Here is an 18,813-nt window from a genome sequence, read left to right on the forward strand (position 1 = left end):
CTGAAATACAATAAAAGTGTGTTCATAAATTTTGGTGAAAAAAACATTAAAAACCCAAAAATTGTAAAAAAAAAATTTTAGGAAAAACAATAAAAAGAAAACTTTTAAGAAAAAAATTTTAAAGACAAAATTTTTGAGAAAAAAAATTTCGCTGAAAAAGAAATTATGAGTGCAAAAACAATTTTTGGGTAAAAATAATTACATAAAAAAATAAAAAATTTTAAAACACAAATTTTTTCAAAAAAATAAAAAAATTTCAAAACACAAATTTTTTCAAAAAATAAAAAAATTTCAAAAAAAATACTTTGTGCAGTGTACGAAATGGCGCACGCGCGCACTCAACAAAGAGTTAAATTTTACAAAAATTACACATAAGTAAACGCATTAAAAAAACCCAAAATATTCTCAAAAAGAATTTTCCAAAACAAACAACAACTGTGCACGCCAACACAGTGGCACTTGCAGCTCCAGCAAAAACACACAGCGTGGATTAGTGTTTTGCTGGCAGTGACTATGACTGCAACATTCCAAACCCAGTGAAAAGAGAAAGAAAGTTGTAGCTAATTAACAAACTTAAACTTTTTGCCCAAACGAACACACACAACCAACAAAATGCCGAAAATTTTTCTCATCAAGAATCGGCTGCACCAGCAGCAACAACGCCTGCTGGAATCACAGAATCTGCTGCAGGACAAAAACGAAGATGACCGCCTGGTTCCACCGCTGAGTCCTTCGCCTCCGGTGGGCAATGGCAAGCCGAACACACCGCCCGGTGCCACACGCTCGTACACGCCACCAGCACGGCACCAACTCGGCCTACATAGTGGCTACAGAGCGCACACCACACCCTCGCCACCAGCACTCGTACCGGCACCGGTGCAGCCGCCCAAGACGCCCGAACCGCTGGGCAAGGCGGAGGCAGCGACTGTCTTGCTGGTGGACAAGCGCAGCACATCGCCCACAACTGCAACGGCAACAACAGTGTCGACAGTTATTGAGGATGTGCAAACAGCAAATGTGGCAAGTGAGGAGCCAGTGAATCTCCTGGTGAAATCAAGCACAGCAACAACCGAAACAGCAGAAACAACTGCGCCAAATACGCCCCCGTTGTCGCGCAAGCGCTTCCATCATCGCCGTTACTACTTCGGCCAACAACAATTACAACTACAACAACAGCAAGAGAAGAAATTACATAATATTGATAATGATGCTGACGCTGCTGAAGGTAAGTTCAAAATTTTTACTCGATTTTTGTTTTTTTTTGTTCTGTGAAGTGTTGTTGTATGTTGGATATATAATATATAGATTTGGAAGGAAGAAACATTTTTATTTTTTTTTTGCTTAGGGTTCTTTTCTTATGCGTATTTGATGCGCCGAAGCATTTGCCTTAGTTTTATATGGAAGACACAAAAGACTTAAGCAACGAACTTCGCTGTATATAAAATTTGAAATTAACTTAATTTAAAAAATTCAATAAAAAATACACAAAATAATGAAAAGAGTGAAATTTTTTTAAATCAATACTCAAATAATAATAATATTCAAATAAAAATAATGTTTTAAAAATGTAATATTGAAAACTAATGAAAAAATGACTTCATGCAAGTTCGTGTCTTAAGTCTTTTGTGTTATTTTTGGGAGTAAAAATTAAAAAATAATAATTTTCCACAAGAATATGTATACTAAAGTCAATAAGGTTATTTGAAAAGGTGTAGAAAATTGTATGACATATTATTGACCCTTAAATCTGCTTATTCTATCATTTTTGCTCATTGACGTTAAAAGATACAAATAATTAGTGTTTAATGGAGCTTAAAATTATTTCACAAGTCTAAAAACTGCTATTTTCAGTTTCAAATGGAACCTAAAATTTTTCAAAAACAACAAAAGTGAATTTTATTTCCATAAATAATTTTATTTTTTTTAATTCTATACACAATTTAGCCAATATTAAATGCACGTCCAGTCCAGCAACCATGTTCACTGCATATACTTTCAATTCCTGCTCAGCAGCAAACATATATTATTCTAAAAATATTTTTATTTATTTGCTGAATATTTGCATAAAAAGTTGAAAGCATATTCGGCTGCGTGTCACTCTCGTTTTGACGCAAATTTACCGTTTATTTCTTATTTGTTCGTCACAGATTTATATAAGGAATTGCTTAATACTATGAGTCGAAACAAGTTCGCTGCTTCAGTCTTTTGTACAAAAATAGATTTTCAACTATTTGTAAGAGCAATGTTATAAACACGTTGTTAGAACACAATTATCTATGCAAAAACACGAAAAATAGTAAATAAAAGCAACATAAATATGAATAAAGAACAAATTGCTACAAATGAGTGAAAATAAATTAAAAAGTAATAAAAAAGTATTTTTAACGAAGCAAAATGCTGAAAGTCATTAACGCACAAAGAATATATCGTATTAGAAATGAGAGTTGGATATCTGCATGTGATAAAAATAAAAAGAAATGAAATTGAAAAAATAGAAAATAATATATTTTTAATTAAAAAAAAATTTAAAAAATATTTTTAAAAATATTTTGTTTATAAGAAAATATTTTAATAAAAAAATATTTTGAAAAGTTTAATTATTTTGAAAAAAAGTACCAAAAAAATTATTAAAAAAAAATAATCATGAAAATTAACTTAATTAAAAAAAATATATGTTATTGCACATAAAAAAAAATATTTTAAAATATTTTTTGTATCAAAGAAAATATTTTAGTTAAAATTAATTTTTTTAATTAAGACTAATTTTATAAGTTAAAGAATAATTTAATTAAAAAATTATAATGATCTTAATTTAAATATATTTTTTTAATTACAAACAAATCAAAAATATTACTTGAAAAAATTATTAAAATTAACCTAATTGAAGAATATGTTTTTGTACATAAAAAAATAATTGAAAAGTATTTTTTGTATAAAAGAAAATATTTTAAATAAAATTAATTTTTCACGTAAGATTAATTTTTAGGTAAAAGAATCATTTAATCAAAAAACAAAAATAATAAAAATTTAAATATATTTCTATGACTAAAAAACATAATAATTTTAATTTAAACTATTTTTTTACATTATAATACATTTTTTTTTCATTTTTCCTTAACTTTAAAAATTAATCTTAATTAAAATAATCATTTTATTGAAGTATTTTTTTTAAATGCAAAACGTAAAAATTTGAACTGAATACTATTTTTTTTAATTTTCTTCAACCTAAAATATTAGTTTTAATTAAAATAATATTTTTTTTAACTTTTAAAGCGCAAAAGATTATAATTTGCATTTAAAATATTTTTTTTATATTAATTTTTTTTTTTTATTTGTCTTTAACCTTAAAAATTAGTCTTCATTAAATTAAATAATTTTATTAAAATATTTTTTTATGCACAAAATCTGTTTTTGAAAAAGAAATATTTAAAAAGAAAATCTTGTTTTGCGGCTTTTGTTTTCCACCCTTTCTAGCCTTCATTTTCAAGCTTCCCTAATTACATACAATAAATATTTAATTGACCATCACTTTATAGTGTATGCATTAAAGCATTATTTTCAATTTTATTGTGTATTTAATAAATTCGCTCATTTACTGATTTAATTAAGTCATCGCCGCACTCCACATGTGTATATCGCTGTCTGTTCGATTGCCAACTGGCGATAAAAGTCATCTAAACTAATTAATAGCAAACAACAATTGGTCAACACCCATTTTGTTAAAATAACAATAACAACAAAACAAAATTATTATTTGTAACACACATATCTATCTATCCATCTATATCTACATATATAAAGCCGAGAACTAAGCGCTGGCCGACAAATGAGCCGCGCTTACTCGCGTTTGCCGCCGCTAAGCGCACACAATTTGACAACAAACACGACAGCTTGACACATGCCAGCCCCTTGCAGCGCGCAAGTGGCAAAATAATTATTTATACATATGTACTATATACTATATACTATATACAAACAGTTTATTCTACTTTGCTGCAGCATTTGTCCTCACGAAATTTAGTGCGCAAATAAAAAGCACACCCTCAGAGGCGCGCTGGCGCAAAAAATCACCACTGGGTGGAGGCAAAAAGGCGATACTTGAAAGCTTAGGGACTCAGCTGCCAAGCGCAGCATGAACCAATGCGAATATCATGCAATTGTAGCGTCGACAAACAGTTGAAGCTGCGCAAATGTAATGATCTCTCATTTTTGCATTTTGTTCTTAAACTTTTTTTGTTGCTTTTGCGCATGTGTTTTTGTAATTTTTTGCTCATTTAATTTCTTGCGATCATTATTATTTCAGCGCACTCCATCTAACTGCTTTGCATGGGGGTGTGTTTACCTTATATTGTCAGTAAGCAACAACACTTACAACACATATACACACACCTATATGCATATTAGTGGTTGTGCCATAATTTAGCGCAGGAATAATTGTTGATCGCTTTGCCAGCGAAACAATGCAAAAATTCAGAAATCGCAAATGTTTCAAAGCGCATTAACCGTATGAATGACGGCCAGCCCGCTTGACTCCGGCTGCTTGATTGACTGCCAGCACCCACACACCCACACGCCACGCTTACATTGCCATTCGAATGGCTACCGTCGCGCTCAATAAAAGGCGTGCATGCCGCCGCCGCTGCCGCTGAGTGATTGCCCGAAATGAGTGATTGTCAACGACTGTTTAAATGTCGCTTTTGCATTCTGCTGCCTTCGCTTTGATTCTGCGCGCTTTTTTTGCGTTTCTGTTTGTGTTTATGTTGTGATTTGCTTAGTAAAGTCACTTATTGTGCTCGCAAATAATTGTGAACTCAAATAAATTCGTTTAATGTGGCGATTTATTATATTTTCATTCATTGCTTTGAGGCATTCATGCGCCATAATGGTTTTCTACAATGCAAAGTATATTCATATTTGTGTGTTAATGCAATTTTATGTCATAAATATGTAAATTAATTAATTAATTTTAAACATGTTTAAGAAAAATTCAAGTGTTCTTTGCTATTTTGGCTCACAAAGGCTTTTTAAGTTGATATTTTTTTCTTCAAATTTTCAAAATTGCATTGAAAGCATATTTCCGCCTAAATTTGTGAGGTACTTGAGTCTCAAATATATAACACGCCCTAGTATAGCTTCGTTGAAAAAAAAAATTAAATATTTAAAAAAATTTTAATATTTTTTTGATTCTTTTGTTAAAAAAAAATATTTTTACTAAAAAAAAAGTATTTGTTTTAAATCTTCCTCAACAAAAATAATTATTATTAAAAAAATATATATATTTTCCATCAAATTTCATAATCTTAAATTTTTTAAAAATGTATGAGACTTCATACACTTAAATTTAAAACAAAAATTTTAAATTCAAAATTAACCAAACATAAAAATTTTATTTATTTTTTTAATTTTCTAAAACGAAAATGAATATTATTTAACAAAAAAATTTTTCCTTATAATAATAAACTTTTTTTGTATATTTTAAAAGTATTATTTTTCAGTTTATATAGCCAATTTTTTTAATTCAAAATTAAGCACAAATAGAAAAAAAAAATAACAAAATATTTTTTTTTTTTGTATTTTGTTCTCCAAAAAATATTTTTTTTTTAATTTTTTGAAACTATAATAAATATTATTTAACAAAAAATTTTTTCTTAAAAATAATAAACTTTTTTGCTTAATTTACAAATATTATTTTTCATTTTATTTTTTATAAAACAAGTATTTTTCTGTTACAGACATAAAAAAAATAATTAAAAACAAATATTTTTTATTTCACAAAAAAGTATTTGTTCTTATTTTTCTTAAATTAAATAATATGTAATTTTATTTTCAAAAAAATTTTAAAATTCCTTTCATTTGCTTAAAAAAGTATTTTTATATTAAAGACTTAGAGAAAATTTAAAAAATAATAATAATTTTCCTAATTTAAAATAATTATTACAGAAAAAATACAAAAAAATTGTTTTTCCATTCCATTAACTAAAATTTAAACATTTAAAAATTAAATTAAAATTAAAAGAACTTTTTTTATGTTTTGAATTTATCTTTAAAAAAATTATAATGAGTCTCATACTCTTACTGAGCAACATGTTTTTATATTACAGAATTTAAAAAAAGTCTAAGGAACATATAAAATTTGTATAACATATGTATATATGTATATTCCTCTCCAAAAATATAATTGTTTCGAAGGAAAGTTCAAAAAAAAAATTTTTTTTAACCTTTTATTTAATTTTGAAGTATTCTAATTGATGGAATTTAAAACAAAAAAATTATTTAATTTTTTTTTAATTAAATAATAATTATTTTGGAATAAGAAAATTATAATTTTTTATAATTTTTTTATATTCTTAATAATTATTATTATATAGACGTGTGCTCTTTTTTAATTTTCTTAAGTTTTTTTCTATATCTTTAAAATTAAAATACTTTTTTAAGCAAATAAAAAAATAAAAAGCATGATATTTTCTCAAAAATTTTTCTCACAAAAAAATATATTTATAATGTATATAATTATCAATCATTCATATGCATATATATATATATATATTTTTATAAAATTATAGATTATTTGGTTTAAGAAAAATAATTTTTATTTCATTTTTAATTATTTTCCTCTTTTGTCACCAAATAATCATAAACAACTTCAATTAGAAACACTCTTCAATCATTTTTTCGCAAAAAATTCTCTTCGCAGTTGCTTAACCCGCAGTGGTGCTCTAATCGCACGCGTAAAAACTAATCTCACACAATTTTAATTACGCAACTTTGTTTGTCTTTCTACTGAAATCAATTTTTCGTCAGAAAAGCAACTTGAAAGCCAACAACATTTCTCATTCAATCATTCGTTTGTCGCTTATTATTATGTATTCACACAGGAAAGCATGCGTGCATGTGTGTGTGTGTGCGATTACACAACAAAATGTGAATGCGCTTTTACCACCTCGGCTAGAATGAAGAATGAAGCGCAACTAATCAACGCCATCAACGAAATGGCCGCAACACACACACGCGCACACACTCACACAGACACGGTACACTACTAGCGCGTACGTGAATGCCGTGGCGAGCACATAGCTAGCCCACAAAGCAGCCAGCCAAAGCCAACCTTACAGCCAGTTAGCCAGTTTGTTGCTTAAGTCTAACGTTTCGTTACACTGGCATGAATGTAAGTGTGTGTGTGTGTGAAAGCAAAAATTGAAGACAAAAAAACAACAATAACAAAAAAGTCAAAGCCTCACAGCGCTTTCAGTAGAATTTTCGCCGTCATTCCAGCGTGCCCAACAACAACAAGCCAGCCAGCCAGCCAACTATTGCCATATATGTGCTTTTTGTTGTTTTATTTTTGTATTTTTTTGCTGTTGTTGTCTCACTTGGCATTCTTGCTTGTTTACGACTTTCTTTCCTCCTGACTGGTCGCCTGACTGTTTACACGTTTGCCTCGTCACGCGGCTGTTGTGGCAGCAATTCTTCCAAGTGTCTTGCCTTTTTACTTAATACTTCTTTTCCACTTATTTTTTTTGTTTTTGTATTTTATGCTTGCTTACATAATCTCTTTCACCTTCGAATGAAAGTAGCAGCGGTAATGGCGCAGTTACCTCAGCGCAAGCTTGTCCTAAACAACAACAACAGCATCAACACTTGGCTGGCACAGCTTCTGAAAGTTCTGGTACATGCTCATGTGTGTGTGTGTGTGTTTGTAGCCAGCGCGCAGACTTGTTGTTTAATAATATTTGTTTACAATTCAAATGATAAATGCTTTCGAACTTTTAGTGCACTTTTTTCACTGTCAATTTTTTCCAAAGCATTTTTCTGTTTCCCTTTCTAATGGGGTTACCATAATTTTTGATTTTTTTATTAGCTGCTGTGTAGCAACTACCACATGCGGTTACACTGAAAAGTAAACAAAATAAAATCGATTAATAAAAAGCGTCAGAATTCATCGGCTTATCTAAGCAAAGCCTCCAAGCTCACCTGGCTTACGCCGCTTGGCTGCCCTGTTACCCCCGCCAACGCTTATCTCGCTCGTTTATAGCTCAATTGTGGCTACGCAAGCGTACATTCTAATATAAAAATTATATATGCAAGCCATAAACTTTAATTTCCCCCAAAACGCTGTGCTTTTCTCGGCCGTATATTAAATTTGCTTTGCCGCGCTTTTGTTTTGGGTATCATTTTTCTCAGTTGTCAGCGCAACTGCGCGCACTCTTGCCTCTAATTTAGTTGTACAAATCGCTTTTGGGAGCTTATGAATGAAACATTAGAAATCTTCTAGTTTTTCTCGCCACGAAAAGGGTCTGAATATGCTAATGTAGGGTGCGTAAACTTTTAGTGCTTCTTTCCATTCGGTCAGCTTAATCTTGTTATCTAAATGGCTTGTTTTGACCACGCTGTCGTTGCTGAATGCGTTTGTTAATTATAATATTAATGTGTATTAGTGTAATTGAGTGGAAAATTATTACATTTTAATGGCTATATTTGGTTTTTGGGGGGTTCTGGGCAATTTACGACATTTTAGTTGGTGTTGTTGGGAAGAGTTGTGATGTAGGAAAGCTTAAATACCTCAAATTTACATATACATAAAGTCATATTGTGGAAGTAAGCACAGCAGGAGGTTCTAACGGGAGTATAAATACATATATGGCACCAAAATTAAGTTGAATATTTAATCAGCCTGAAAGTATGCAACAAATATGAAATATATTTAGATATATATTTTCAAACGGTTCTAATATATTTTCACAGTAGTACTAGCTAAACTTTCGTCCGATACTTTGATTTTAGTAAAGGTTATGGTCAAAATTTCGTTTATATGAGCCTAAAAGTATGCAGAAAAAATTACATATAATTATAATTGCCTTTAACATACTTTTACAATAATAATATTTAACGTTTTGTCCGATAGTTTTTGTTTTGTAAAGTTTGTCAACAAAATTTTCATTAAAATGTGCCCAAAGGTATGCTAAACGTATGAAACGTTAAAAATACCGCTAAACATTTAGAAAGAGATTTAGTAATTTAGCATATTATAAACCCTTAGCAAATAGTTTATTATATGCGCTTCTAAATCGAAGCAAAGCTGCTTAACAATCCTAAAAGTATGCAATAGCTATACTAATTTGTTTCGAATTGGTAGAAAATCAACTTTTTTAGGCTACTTTTCATATTTTAACAATTTGGGGAGTCCTATACAACGTTTCTAGAACCTTTAGGCTTACATAGCACTGGTATAAGATTGATATAGCACCAGCTCTTTTGAAAATGTAGTCTACATTTAGGCTAAAAAATTATTTTCCAAAATAAGTAGATACCTAAAAATTTGTAGTTACATTCAAACATTTTACATTTCAATTCTGCTCTATATCAGCAAAAAATATATATACAAATATTGCCTACATTTAGGCTGCAAATGTAATAATAGCGCATTTACAATTTGTGTCTACATTCAAAAATTCATATTTTTTGTGAGGAATTAACAATTCTAGTCTATATCAACAAAAAAATATTTGTTTTTTTACAAAGTAGTGCCTACATTTAGGCTGTAAATGAAATATTGTGTGACTCTTATACTTTTCTTTACTGAAGTGTTTCTTAGAGCGACTATAAATAACTTAAATTTTTAATTTAATGCAAAAAAAAATTATTTTAATTATTTATTAGCAAAAATAAACACTTTAATCAGTTAACAGGTGGCAGCTCGAACACTTGTTTACGCTCAACAAACACCACTAACTTTACAAATATAATAATTATAATTATGTCTGCTTGCGAAAATAATAAAGGCAAGAAATTATACGGAAAATAGTGTAATTTTCACACAAAAATATTTGCGCGAAACACATGCATGCGCACAAACTGCTTGAGTTGCCCGCTGTAATGGGTTAGCAGTCAGCCGAAGAATATTCATGTTTTTAGCACTAAAAACATATACGAAGTATGTGAAGTTCAGCTGGCGGCCCGTTGACTCCCCACTCCAGCTGTAGCTTGAGTTCCAGCTAAGCTATTATGAGTATATATACATACTTATATAAGCTTAGAAGTTTATATGTAGGTGTGTGTATGTGTGTTTCTCTGCATGTCTGCTGTGCGTTCACTCGTCGCCGTTCACTGATTTTCCCATTCATACCAACTCCGCTTTTTTGTTCTTTCGAATATCTAAAACCCATGCAATAATTAATTATTTATTTCATTTCACCATTAATTAAGCCTAGCGCTAAGCAAAACAAACACACAACCAGCGAGAAATGCTACCATAAAAACAAGAAAATATAATAATAAGCCTCATGAAGCATACAAGTGGATACTTATTAAGGCTGAGGGTAGCAGCAAAGATTAGTAGGAATTTATGAGTGACTAACGCTTCACTTACACACATACTTACATAAACTATATATGTATGTGTGTGTATAGGTTTAGAGGCCTCGGCATGTGAGTTGTGGCACTAAAGCCTCTTAGTTATGCCTGTCAGCCAGCTCAGCTTCGAAGTTCGCCAAGAATCATCAGGCGTGAGCTTTGTCCATAACTTCTACAGCAACTTGCCCGGCTTGCGTGCTTAGACTGAGTCTAATTTCACGCCAGTGGCTTGCATTTCTTGCATATGATTTTGAAGATACTGACATTTCCCACATTTTTGCATCCTTTCAGCTGTGTAGAGGTGGGTGTGTGTAAAAGATTTTGGGATTTTTGCCAACTGCAACTACTGCAAAACTTTTAATTCTGAGTAAAACCAAATTTTAAAATTACGAAAAAACCATTATTAACAAAGACATTTTTAACAAAAAGTTAATTTAAAATTACTTTAATTAATTTAATTAATTACTTTTTTAATTGTTTTAATTAAGATCGGAATTAAGAAATTAAAATTATTTTTTTGTTAAAAATATGCTATGTTAAGTACAAATTAATTTTCTTAATTAAATAAATTATTTTTAATTGAAATAACATTTTTTAATTAACTTAATTAAATTTATTTAATATTTAAGTTAAAATTAAAAATGTCCTAAGATTTTAATTACTTTAATTAATTAAATTTAAAAACATAACAATAATTAATTAAATTTTAATTTATTTTCATTAAGTTAATTAAAAAATATTAATAAAATAAAAGGAAATAATTTAATTAGGGTATTAAATTTATAAAATTAATTAAATTAATTAACTGACTGAATAAAATTATTTTATTTTTAATTTTATCAATTAAATAAATTAAAATTAATTTAATTAAGTTAATTAAAATAATATTTTTACTTGTAAATAAAATTTTACTTTACAAGTAAAAATATTATAATATTTAATTAATAAAATTAAAAATTAAATAATAATAATAACAATCAGTTAATTAATTTTATTAATTTACTACCTTAATTAAATTATTTCTCTTTTTATTTTATTAATTTTTTTGTTCAGAAGTAACATTTCCGTATACTTTAACAACATATGGAAAACCTTTCTAAAACATCCAAAAATTATAAAAAAAAAATAATTTTGAACTCTTCTACCAATCTTTCTAACCACTCTACTGCTAACAAGCTACTTTGCTGCCACTAAATAATTTCCGCTGCGCTTTTCGCATATTTTTGCTTTTGCCTCTGCCCTTCCAACAAATATAAAAAACCTGAACAACATACTTTTCACGCACGCACACCTCACTAACCGCTGGGCGCTCTCGCTTGCACTCAGAATTTGCGCCGCATCTTCACCATTCTATACCGCATTCCACATTTGCCACCACTTAGACACACACACACACACACACAACTTCATTGCCGCCTCGTTCAGAGTTTTCTTCAGCCACCAGCAGTCTTCCCGGTCGGAGTTTTCTTCCCAAGCAGTTTGCTTTGCGGTCTGCCTATTTTATATACCCGAACGCTTAATGCTTGTCATATATTGTTGTTGTACTTAGTGCGATTGTGTTGCGTTTGTATGCTTGTTATTCAGCAATAAGCATTCTGTATTCACAAACAAAGCACTAAATGCGACACGGTCTGGTGAATGAGTTACGCTGCGCTGCACTGCTTACAAATATACAAGTGCGCTGGCCACTCACAAGCAGCTTCGACTCCTTCTTCTGCCACCAAAAGCAGTCATAGCGCTTCCCTTTTATTTACTTACTAACCTCCACTAAGCGCGGCTGCGATTTTCATTCCTAGTTACAGCAACTAGTAACGCCATTATGTTAATCATCGGCATTAACATTGCACGCACACATGTACACTTATATATATTCATACACATATATATGTAGTACATGCCACAAGCGCTTAGACACGTAATGCCGCAGCATCCCTAGCAGCCACGCAAATGCAAAGAACGCTCTCCTCTTTCCACACAGCAGCGCCTTGTTTGCTGCCTTCTGTAATGGCTTTTATAAGCAGGCAAAAGGAAATCGATAATGGAAAAATGGCTCTTGCCACACACACACAATCACACTTACTACTGGGCCAGCTAAGCTAGCTTGTTACGCCTGGTAGAGATTCTTAATGCTGGAAACCGGCCTAGCCTGCCATATGCATATGTATAAGTGTGAACCAGAGTTTATTTCTGTTCAGGTTGGGCCTAATGACTCTTGGGTGGTAACAGCGACGATTTTCTGCCTGTTCTATGAGAATGTTGAATTTTGTTTACAAATAGTATAGTATTTTACTTAGCATGAACATGCTCAACATAGAAAACACATTGAAGTTCGTTGCTTAAGTCTTTTGTGCCAGCACAATTTTCTTACTCGTATTTGAACTAGTGATGTACATATGTATGTATGTACGTACATACATACATTTTAAATAAAAATCAATAAAAAATTAAACTTAAATTAAACTTGAAACTAAACAATTAGAACATAGAAAACTTAAAACTTAAAACTTAAAACTTAAAACTTAAAACATAAAACTTAAAACTTAAAACTTAAGGCTTAAAACTTAAGGCTTAAAAACTTTAAGACTTAAAACTTAAAACTTAAAACTTAAAACTTAAACTTAAAACTTAAAAAAAAACTTAAAACTTAAAACTTAAAACTTAAAACTTAAAACTTAAAACTTAAACTTAAACTTAAAACTTAAAACTTAAGACTAAAACTTAAAACTAAAACTTAAAACTTAAACTTAAAACTTAAAACTTAAAAGCTTAAAACAGACTTAAAACTTAAAAAAAACTTAAAACTTAAAACTTAAAACTTAAAACTTAAAACTTAAAACTTAAAACTTAAAACTTAAAACTTAAACTTAAAACTTAAAACTTAAAACTTAAAACTTAAAACTTACTTTCCATTTGAAATTGAGCATTTTATTCAGCATCTAGTGTAGCAACAACAAATCTCATTTTTAACCAGAGAATGAAGCAATAGCCGTGCGTCAATAAAAATACAAAAATAGCAACAAAAACAATTACCGTAATAAAATTAACACTTCCAAGAAGTTAAATAACAATCACCACACACATACCTACAAACAAATGGCAATAAACTTCAAAGCACTTACAAACAAATAAAAGCATAGAGAATAGACGAATAGCAAGAAGTAGTCGAAAAAATTTAAGCAGCAATAACAGAATGCAATCAAGATCTGAGCGGCGTCAATACCACGAAAAAACAACGTTAGTTGGCGAATTCGCCAGACGGCAACAAAGCACAATGCCAGCATTTTATTACAACAAAGGCTTAGTTGCGCGCATGCGCACACACGCAAGCAGACACACGCTCGCCAGTGCTGGCTATCACGAGCGCTATCTGCGCTGTAATTTGCTTAGGCGTGTGGTGATAAAGCGGCAATGATAAGTTCAAAGTTTTGCCAAATACAAAAGTATGTTTGTATGTATGTGTATATATGTACATTATGTGCACATGTGTGTGTTTGTAAACTGACTTCAATTTCTTTAGTTTTTGCTTTTCTATATCCCCATTATTTTACTTTAGAAAATTATCGATATTTGCGCAAGACTTTACGATTTGCTAATGTCCGGATAGCGCAGCCAACTTTAAGTGTTAGAATTTAGTGCGCGATTTCTCGGTAAAAAGTGCTTTGCCAATTGGCTAAGGTACTTCTTGGTTAGGTGTATATATTTTTAATTGCAAATCTATACAAATTTACTGCTTTTCCCTCGAGTTATAATTTTAATTTGTGAGTTTAACGAACCTCATTGGCGGCAGACATTGCTGCTTAGTGTTTTGGTCAACGAACGCTTTGAAGAATTGAAATAAAATTAAGTTCTCAATACTTTCGCCATAAAAGCAACATTTCCTTATAGCAAAAGCAACAAAAAACATATTCCTTTTCTTACATAAATTTAGAAATGTCCAACACTTTTACTAGCGCTTGGTCTAAGAGCGGACCTTTGAAGTGTCTTCTGTTGTTGTTTTATGTATGCACACACTCATATGTGCTGCTCATGGCTGCACACATACATGCATATATACAAATACATACATACAGCATTTTAAATACACATACAATCGAATGCTAAGTCATTTGTGCGACAGTCTGCAGCAGCGCCGCCAAACAAGTGTCCGCCAGCGCTCACACGCTGTGCAAACCACAGCAGCGAAAACAGCGAAATTGATGAGCAGGTGATGATATGATGAAGTTGCAATTTCTCACAAACTTAAATGGACCGCAAGGGTACAACGCAGGAGTAAAACGATTGCTTGAAAAAAATCACAAATAAACATAAAAAATAAATAAGTTAATAAAAATACAACAAAAGTAACAAACGATCGCGAATTTCTGCAAATCACCGTGTAAACGGAAATCGAAATGACTGCAGATATATATGAGACACAGCAGCAACAACAACAACAACACTTTAATTGTCATTTAATACAGAGAACTGCAGTGAAAAAAATCTTAGGAAAAACAACAAGCAGTCCACCAACAACTTCTTATTTGCCATCAAGCTGTATACAATTTGTGTTTGTATTTCAAATTGCCCGCCGTGCTGCGAACTTCGCTGCCAAACCCTTCTGGCAACCCGCTCCAGCCGGCATTTGCGCACTCGGCGCTCGCCCGCCATTTGCTCGTTTGGCACATCTGTTGCGTTTGCTGCACGTTTGATCGTTAACTGTTAGCTACATCCGCTAATAATTCTTCCGTCGCTGCTGGTGCTTACTTACGCTTGCCATTTCTCCAACGTTGTTGTTGCTTTGTAGAGTATTTTTTGCTGCTTTTACCCACTTTTTTCAATACTACGCTTCATTTCATGCCATTTCCTTAAACAAAAGTAAAGACAACTATCTAAGTGCTGCGGTGAAGCGCTTGGCTTGACGCAGCCGCTCCACCGAAAACTTCCGTTAGTCGGTTGTTAAGTCGACGTTGGACGTTTGCCAAACGCGGAAAGGATGTGCAAGGATATGCGCGTGCGGCAAATGTTTGGGTTTTTTGTTATTTTTTTTGGTAAAATTTCAGTATTTTTCGTTCAAGTAGAATGAAAGGTTACAGCGAATGTATTTAGAGACTTTTTTTAACAAAAATATGTCGGAAATAAATTATTGTGAAAGTTGGCTTGCATAATGAGGATATGCATGTGCTTTCCTTCAAATTGTTTGGAACTTAACTGTTGTTATATATACATATGAATATTATTTTTTAGCAGATATCTAATATTTCTAAGTCAATCAAAGATCTTTAAATTTAATGAAATAAATGAAGAAAATTTCTTTATTTTAATGTATAACAAATTACATAACAAAAAAAAAATTAATTATTTAAAATAAAATTAAATTAAACCAAATTAAAGTAAATTAAATTAAATTAAAAAAATAATAATATAAATTTTTTTTTTTTTTTCTAAATTTAATTTACTTTTAATTTAATTTAATTCAATTTTATTTTAATTCATTTTATTTTAATTTATTTTATTTTATTTTATTTTATTTTATTTTATTTTATTTTATTTTTATTTTATTTTATTTTATTTTATTTTATTTTATTTTATTTTATTTTATTTTATTTTATTTTATTTTATTTTATTTTATTTTATTATTATTTTTTCTATTTTGATATTTTTTTCATAATTACATTTTTTTGTTTAATTATTAATAATTTTTAAAATCGCTTATGTAACGCTTGCCTACAAAAACTTAATTAAAATATTTTTCAAACTTTTCCACACACATTCACGTTCGCATGCTCGCCGCTAACTTAGTTAATTCAGCATGCTAATCAAAATATGATTTCCTTCCCCAAGCCGGCGCACAAAAGCAACAAAGCAAATGCTGGAAAGAACCTTTCAAATGTAGGCATTAGCAGCACAAAAATAGCAATAATAGCAACACATAATAATAATAGTAACGAATTAACTTCACTTCACTTCACTTTAAATAAAAGGAAGCTTTCATTAAGCGCTGGCAAAAACAACAGCAACAGCCACAGCACTTAAGCGAGCACTTTGCCAAGTTCATTAACTCGCCAGCGTTGGCAGCGTCATGCCAGCGAATCGCCTGCCGCGGCTCTTGCCATGTATTCTCAGCTTGCTACAAAGGCTTCGACGAATCATTAAATGTATGACATCATTCTCATTCTCATCAAGCACAAGAACAACAATAACAAGCCAAAGCATACGTTGTAGAAAGAGCTGCAAAAGCGTTGTTTCAGCTTAATTTCCTTCGGCTGGCGAAAATTGTGCAAAAAAAGTTGTTGCGTGTGCACATTAATGAGTGAAGGCCTATTTATTTGTGTCTCATATGGTATAAATTTTGATATATTTCGTGATTTCTTGGAAGATATTTCATTAACATATATAATGTAGAGGAACTTTTTCAATTCGCAAATCGTATATAGTGATTGGTAGCAAATACGAAAAGACTTTTTCGACTATTAAGAAAAATGTATGAAAAAAATAAAAGTTTTTTTCCTGAAAAAAAAAATTAATAAATACAATTAATGTTAAAAAATATAAAAAATAGTAATTTTTATGAAATAATAAAGACTAAAACAATATAGAAAAATAAAATAAAATTAAAAAAAATAATGAATTAAATTAAAATTTTATTTTATAAAAAAATGTTGTTTTGTAAAGCCAAAAGTGAAGAAAAAATTAAAAAAAAAACTTTCGAAAAACAATTCAAATAAATACAATTAATATTAAAAAATATACTAAAAATTAATAATAATTTATATTAAATAACAAAAGTGTGCTTTCCGATCTTACAGCAAAAAAAAATTTAAAATAATTAGTATTAATATTTATGTTAAATTAAAAAAATATGAAATAAATAAAAAATTTAGTTCTGAAAAAAAATTAAAATAAATAGAATTGATATTAAAAAATTATGTGAAATAATAAAAAGAAAATAATATAGAAAACTAAAATTGAATAAAAAAAATTGTTTATTTTAAATTAATATTTATGTTAAATTAAAAAAATATGAAATAAATAAAAATTATCTCTGAAAAAATTAAAACAAATATAATTAATAATAAAAAATATATAAATTAAAATAACAAAAAAAAATTTATATGAAATAATAAAAAATAAAATAATATGGAAAAACAAAATTGATTAAAATAATATTTTACTTTAAATTAAAATTTATGTATGTTAAATTAAAAAAATATAAAATAAATAAAAAAAAATTATATCTGAAAAAATTAAAATAAACATATAAATTAAAATAACAAAAAAAAAAGAATTTATATGAAAGAATTTTGAAATAAAAAATAAACAAAAAAATAGTATTAAAAACTTATGAAATAAAAATAAAATAAAATGAATTAGAAATTCTCGTTCAATAAAAAAGCTTAACAAATAACAGTCCAAACAATTTAATTCAATGCCAATCCCCCCACAAATTTAAGCCAAAGCTTTGCCACTCACAACAGCACAAACAAAGCCAAATAAAAAATAAAAAATTATAGCAGCAAAACTACATAAAAATCGGTTAGAAAAGTATAATAAAGCAGCATGGAATGCCAGGATTTGCAACAAATGTAACTACGTTGGAGATTTAACGGAAATTCAAGGCGTCGTAATGGAAATAAAAGTGCCTACGCCGACAGCATTCGACAGCATTTGACGTAACAAGCGATAGAGCGGCGTATACACACACACATAAACACACGTAATGCATGTCTGTATATCTATGCTTTATTGCTTGCGTTAAAATCAATGCCACTAGCCGTGGCATACCTGTCGATACCTGCGTCTGTCTGCCGCCTTACCACACCGTACATCGCCCGATTGCATTTGATTATCTACGCCAAACACGAAACAAAGCAAATAAAATATTTACGTGCGGCAAACAAATGCATGCACAAACATAGAACACGAAAATTACAAAAAAAACCAAATCAAAAACCCACTCACACACGCACGCATAACAAATAAGCGCAAGCGCGTCATTCCAATCGAGCAGAACTCGTTTGGGTTTGCGACGACGCAGACAGGTAGAAGAATTTCTTATTTTTTCCCAATTTCTTTTATACACTTTAATTGAAAGTAAGGTACAAAGCGACAGGCGAGTGATTGAGGCAAATGCACAGAGCGATTGCCAGCAGAAAGGCAGCAGGCAAGAGATATAAAAATCATAAAACGCCTGCATTCGTGATGTCCCATTGGGGGTTTGCCGTGCCTGAATTTCGCTTTTTAATTTTTATTTACGTTTCTTTTGCCTTCGCCTTTGCTGTGCGAGTGCGCATTGGGATAACAATTTGATAGCGAAGGAATACAGAAATGCCAACAACAATAAAACAAGTGCCCTGAAATTGAGGCATGAATCCTGCCGCACACTTATGTATGTACATAAGGCACACAATCAAATGTGGTAGTGTGTGTGTGCACAATAAACCTGTAGTAGATAATGAGGTAGAAAATAAAAGTTGGGAGCGGTTT

The 18,813-nt window shown here is 30.2% G+C and overlaps 1 protein-coding gene across 2 annotated transcripts in view; it reads left to right on the forward strand.

Annotated features, from left to right (window-relative positions):
- The first annotated feature begins 416 nt into the window (after nt 1–416).
- The window catches only part of LOC120774458 (transcriptional regulator ovo), a 72,371-nt gene continuing 53,974 nt past the window's right edge, over nt 417–18,813 (forward strand). The window contains exon 1 of one of the 2 annotated variants that reach the window (XM_040104109.1): nt 417–1,225. In XM_040104109.1, coding sequence (XP_039960043.1) covers nt 613–1,225 — 613 coding nt within the window. In that variant the 5' untranslated portion in view covers nt 417–612. The remainder of the gene's footprint in view (nt 1,226–18,813) is intronic. The other variant, XM_040104110.1, reaches the window with a different exon arrangement.

This window comes from Bactrocera tryoni, chromosome 4, assembly GCF_016617805.1.
Source record: "Bactrocera tryoni isolate S06 chromosome 4, CSIRO_BtryS06_freeze2, whole genome shotgun sequence".
NCBI classification, from domain to species: Eukaryota; Metazoa; Arthropoda; class Insecta; order Diptera; family Tephritidae; genus Bactrocera; species Bactrocera tryoni.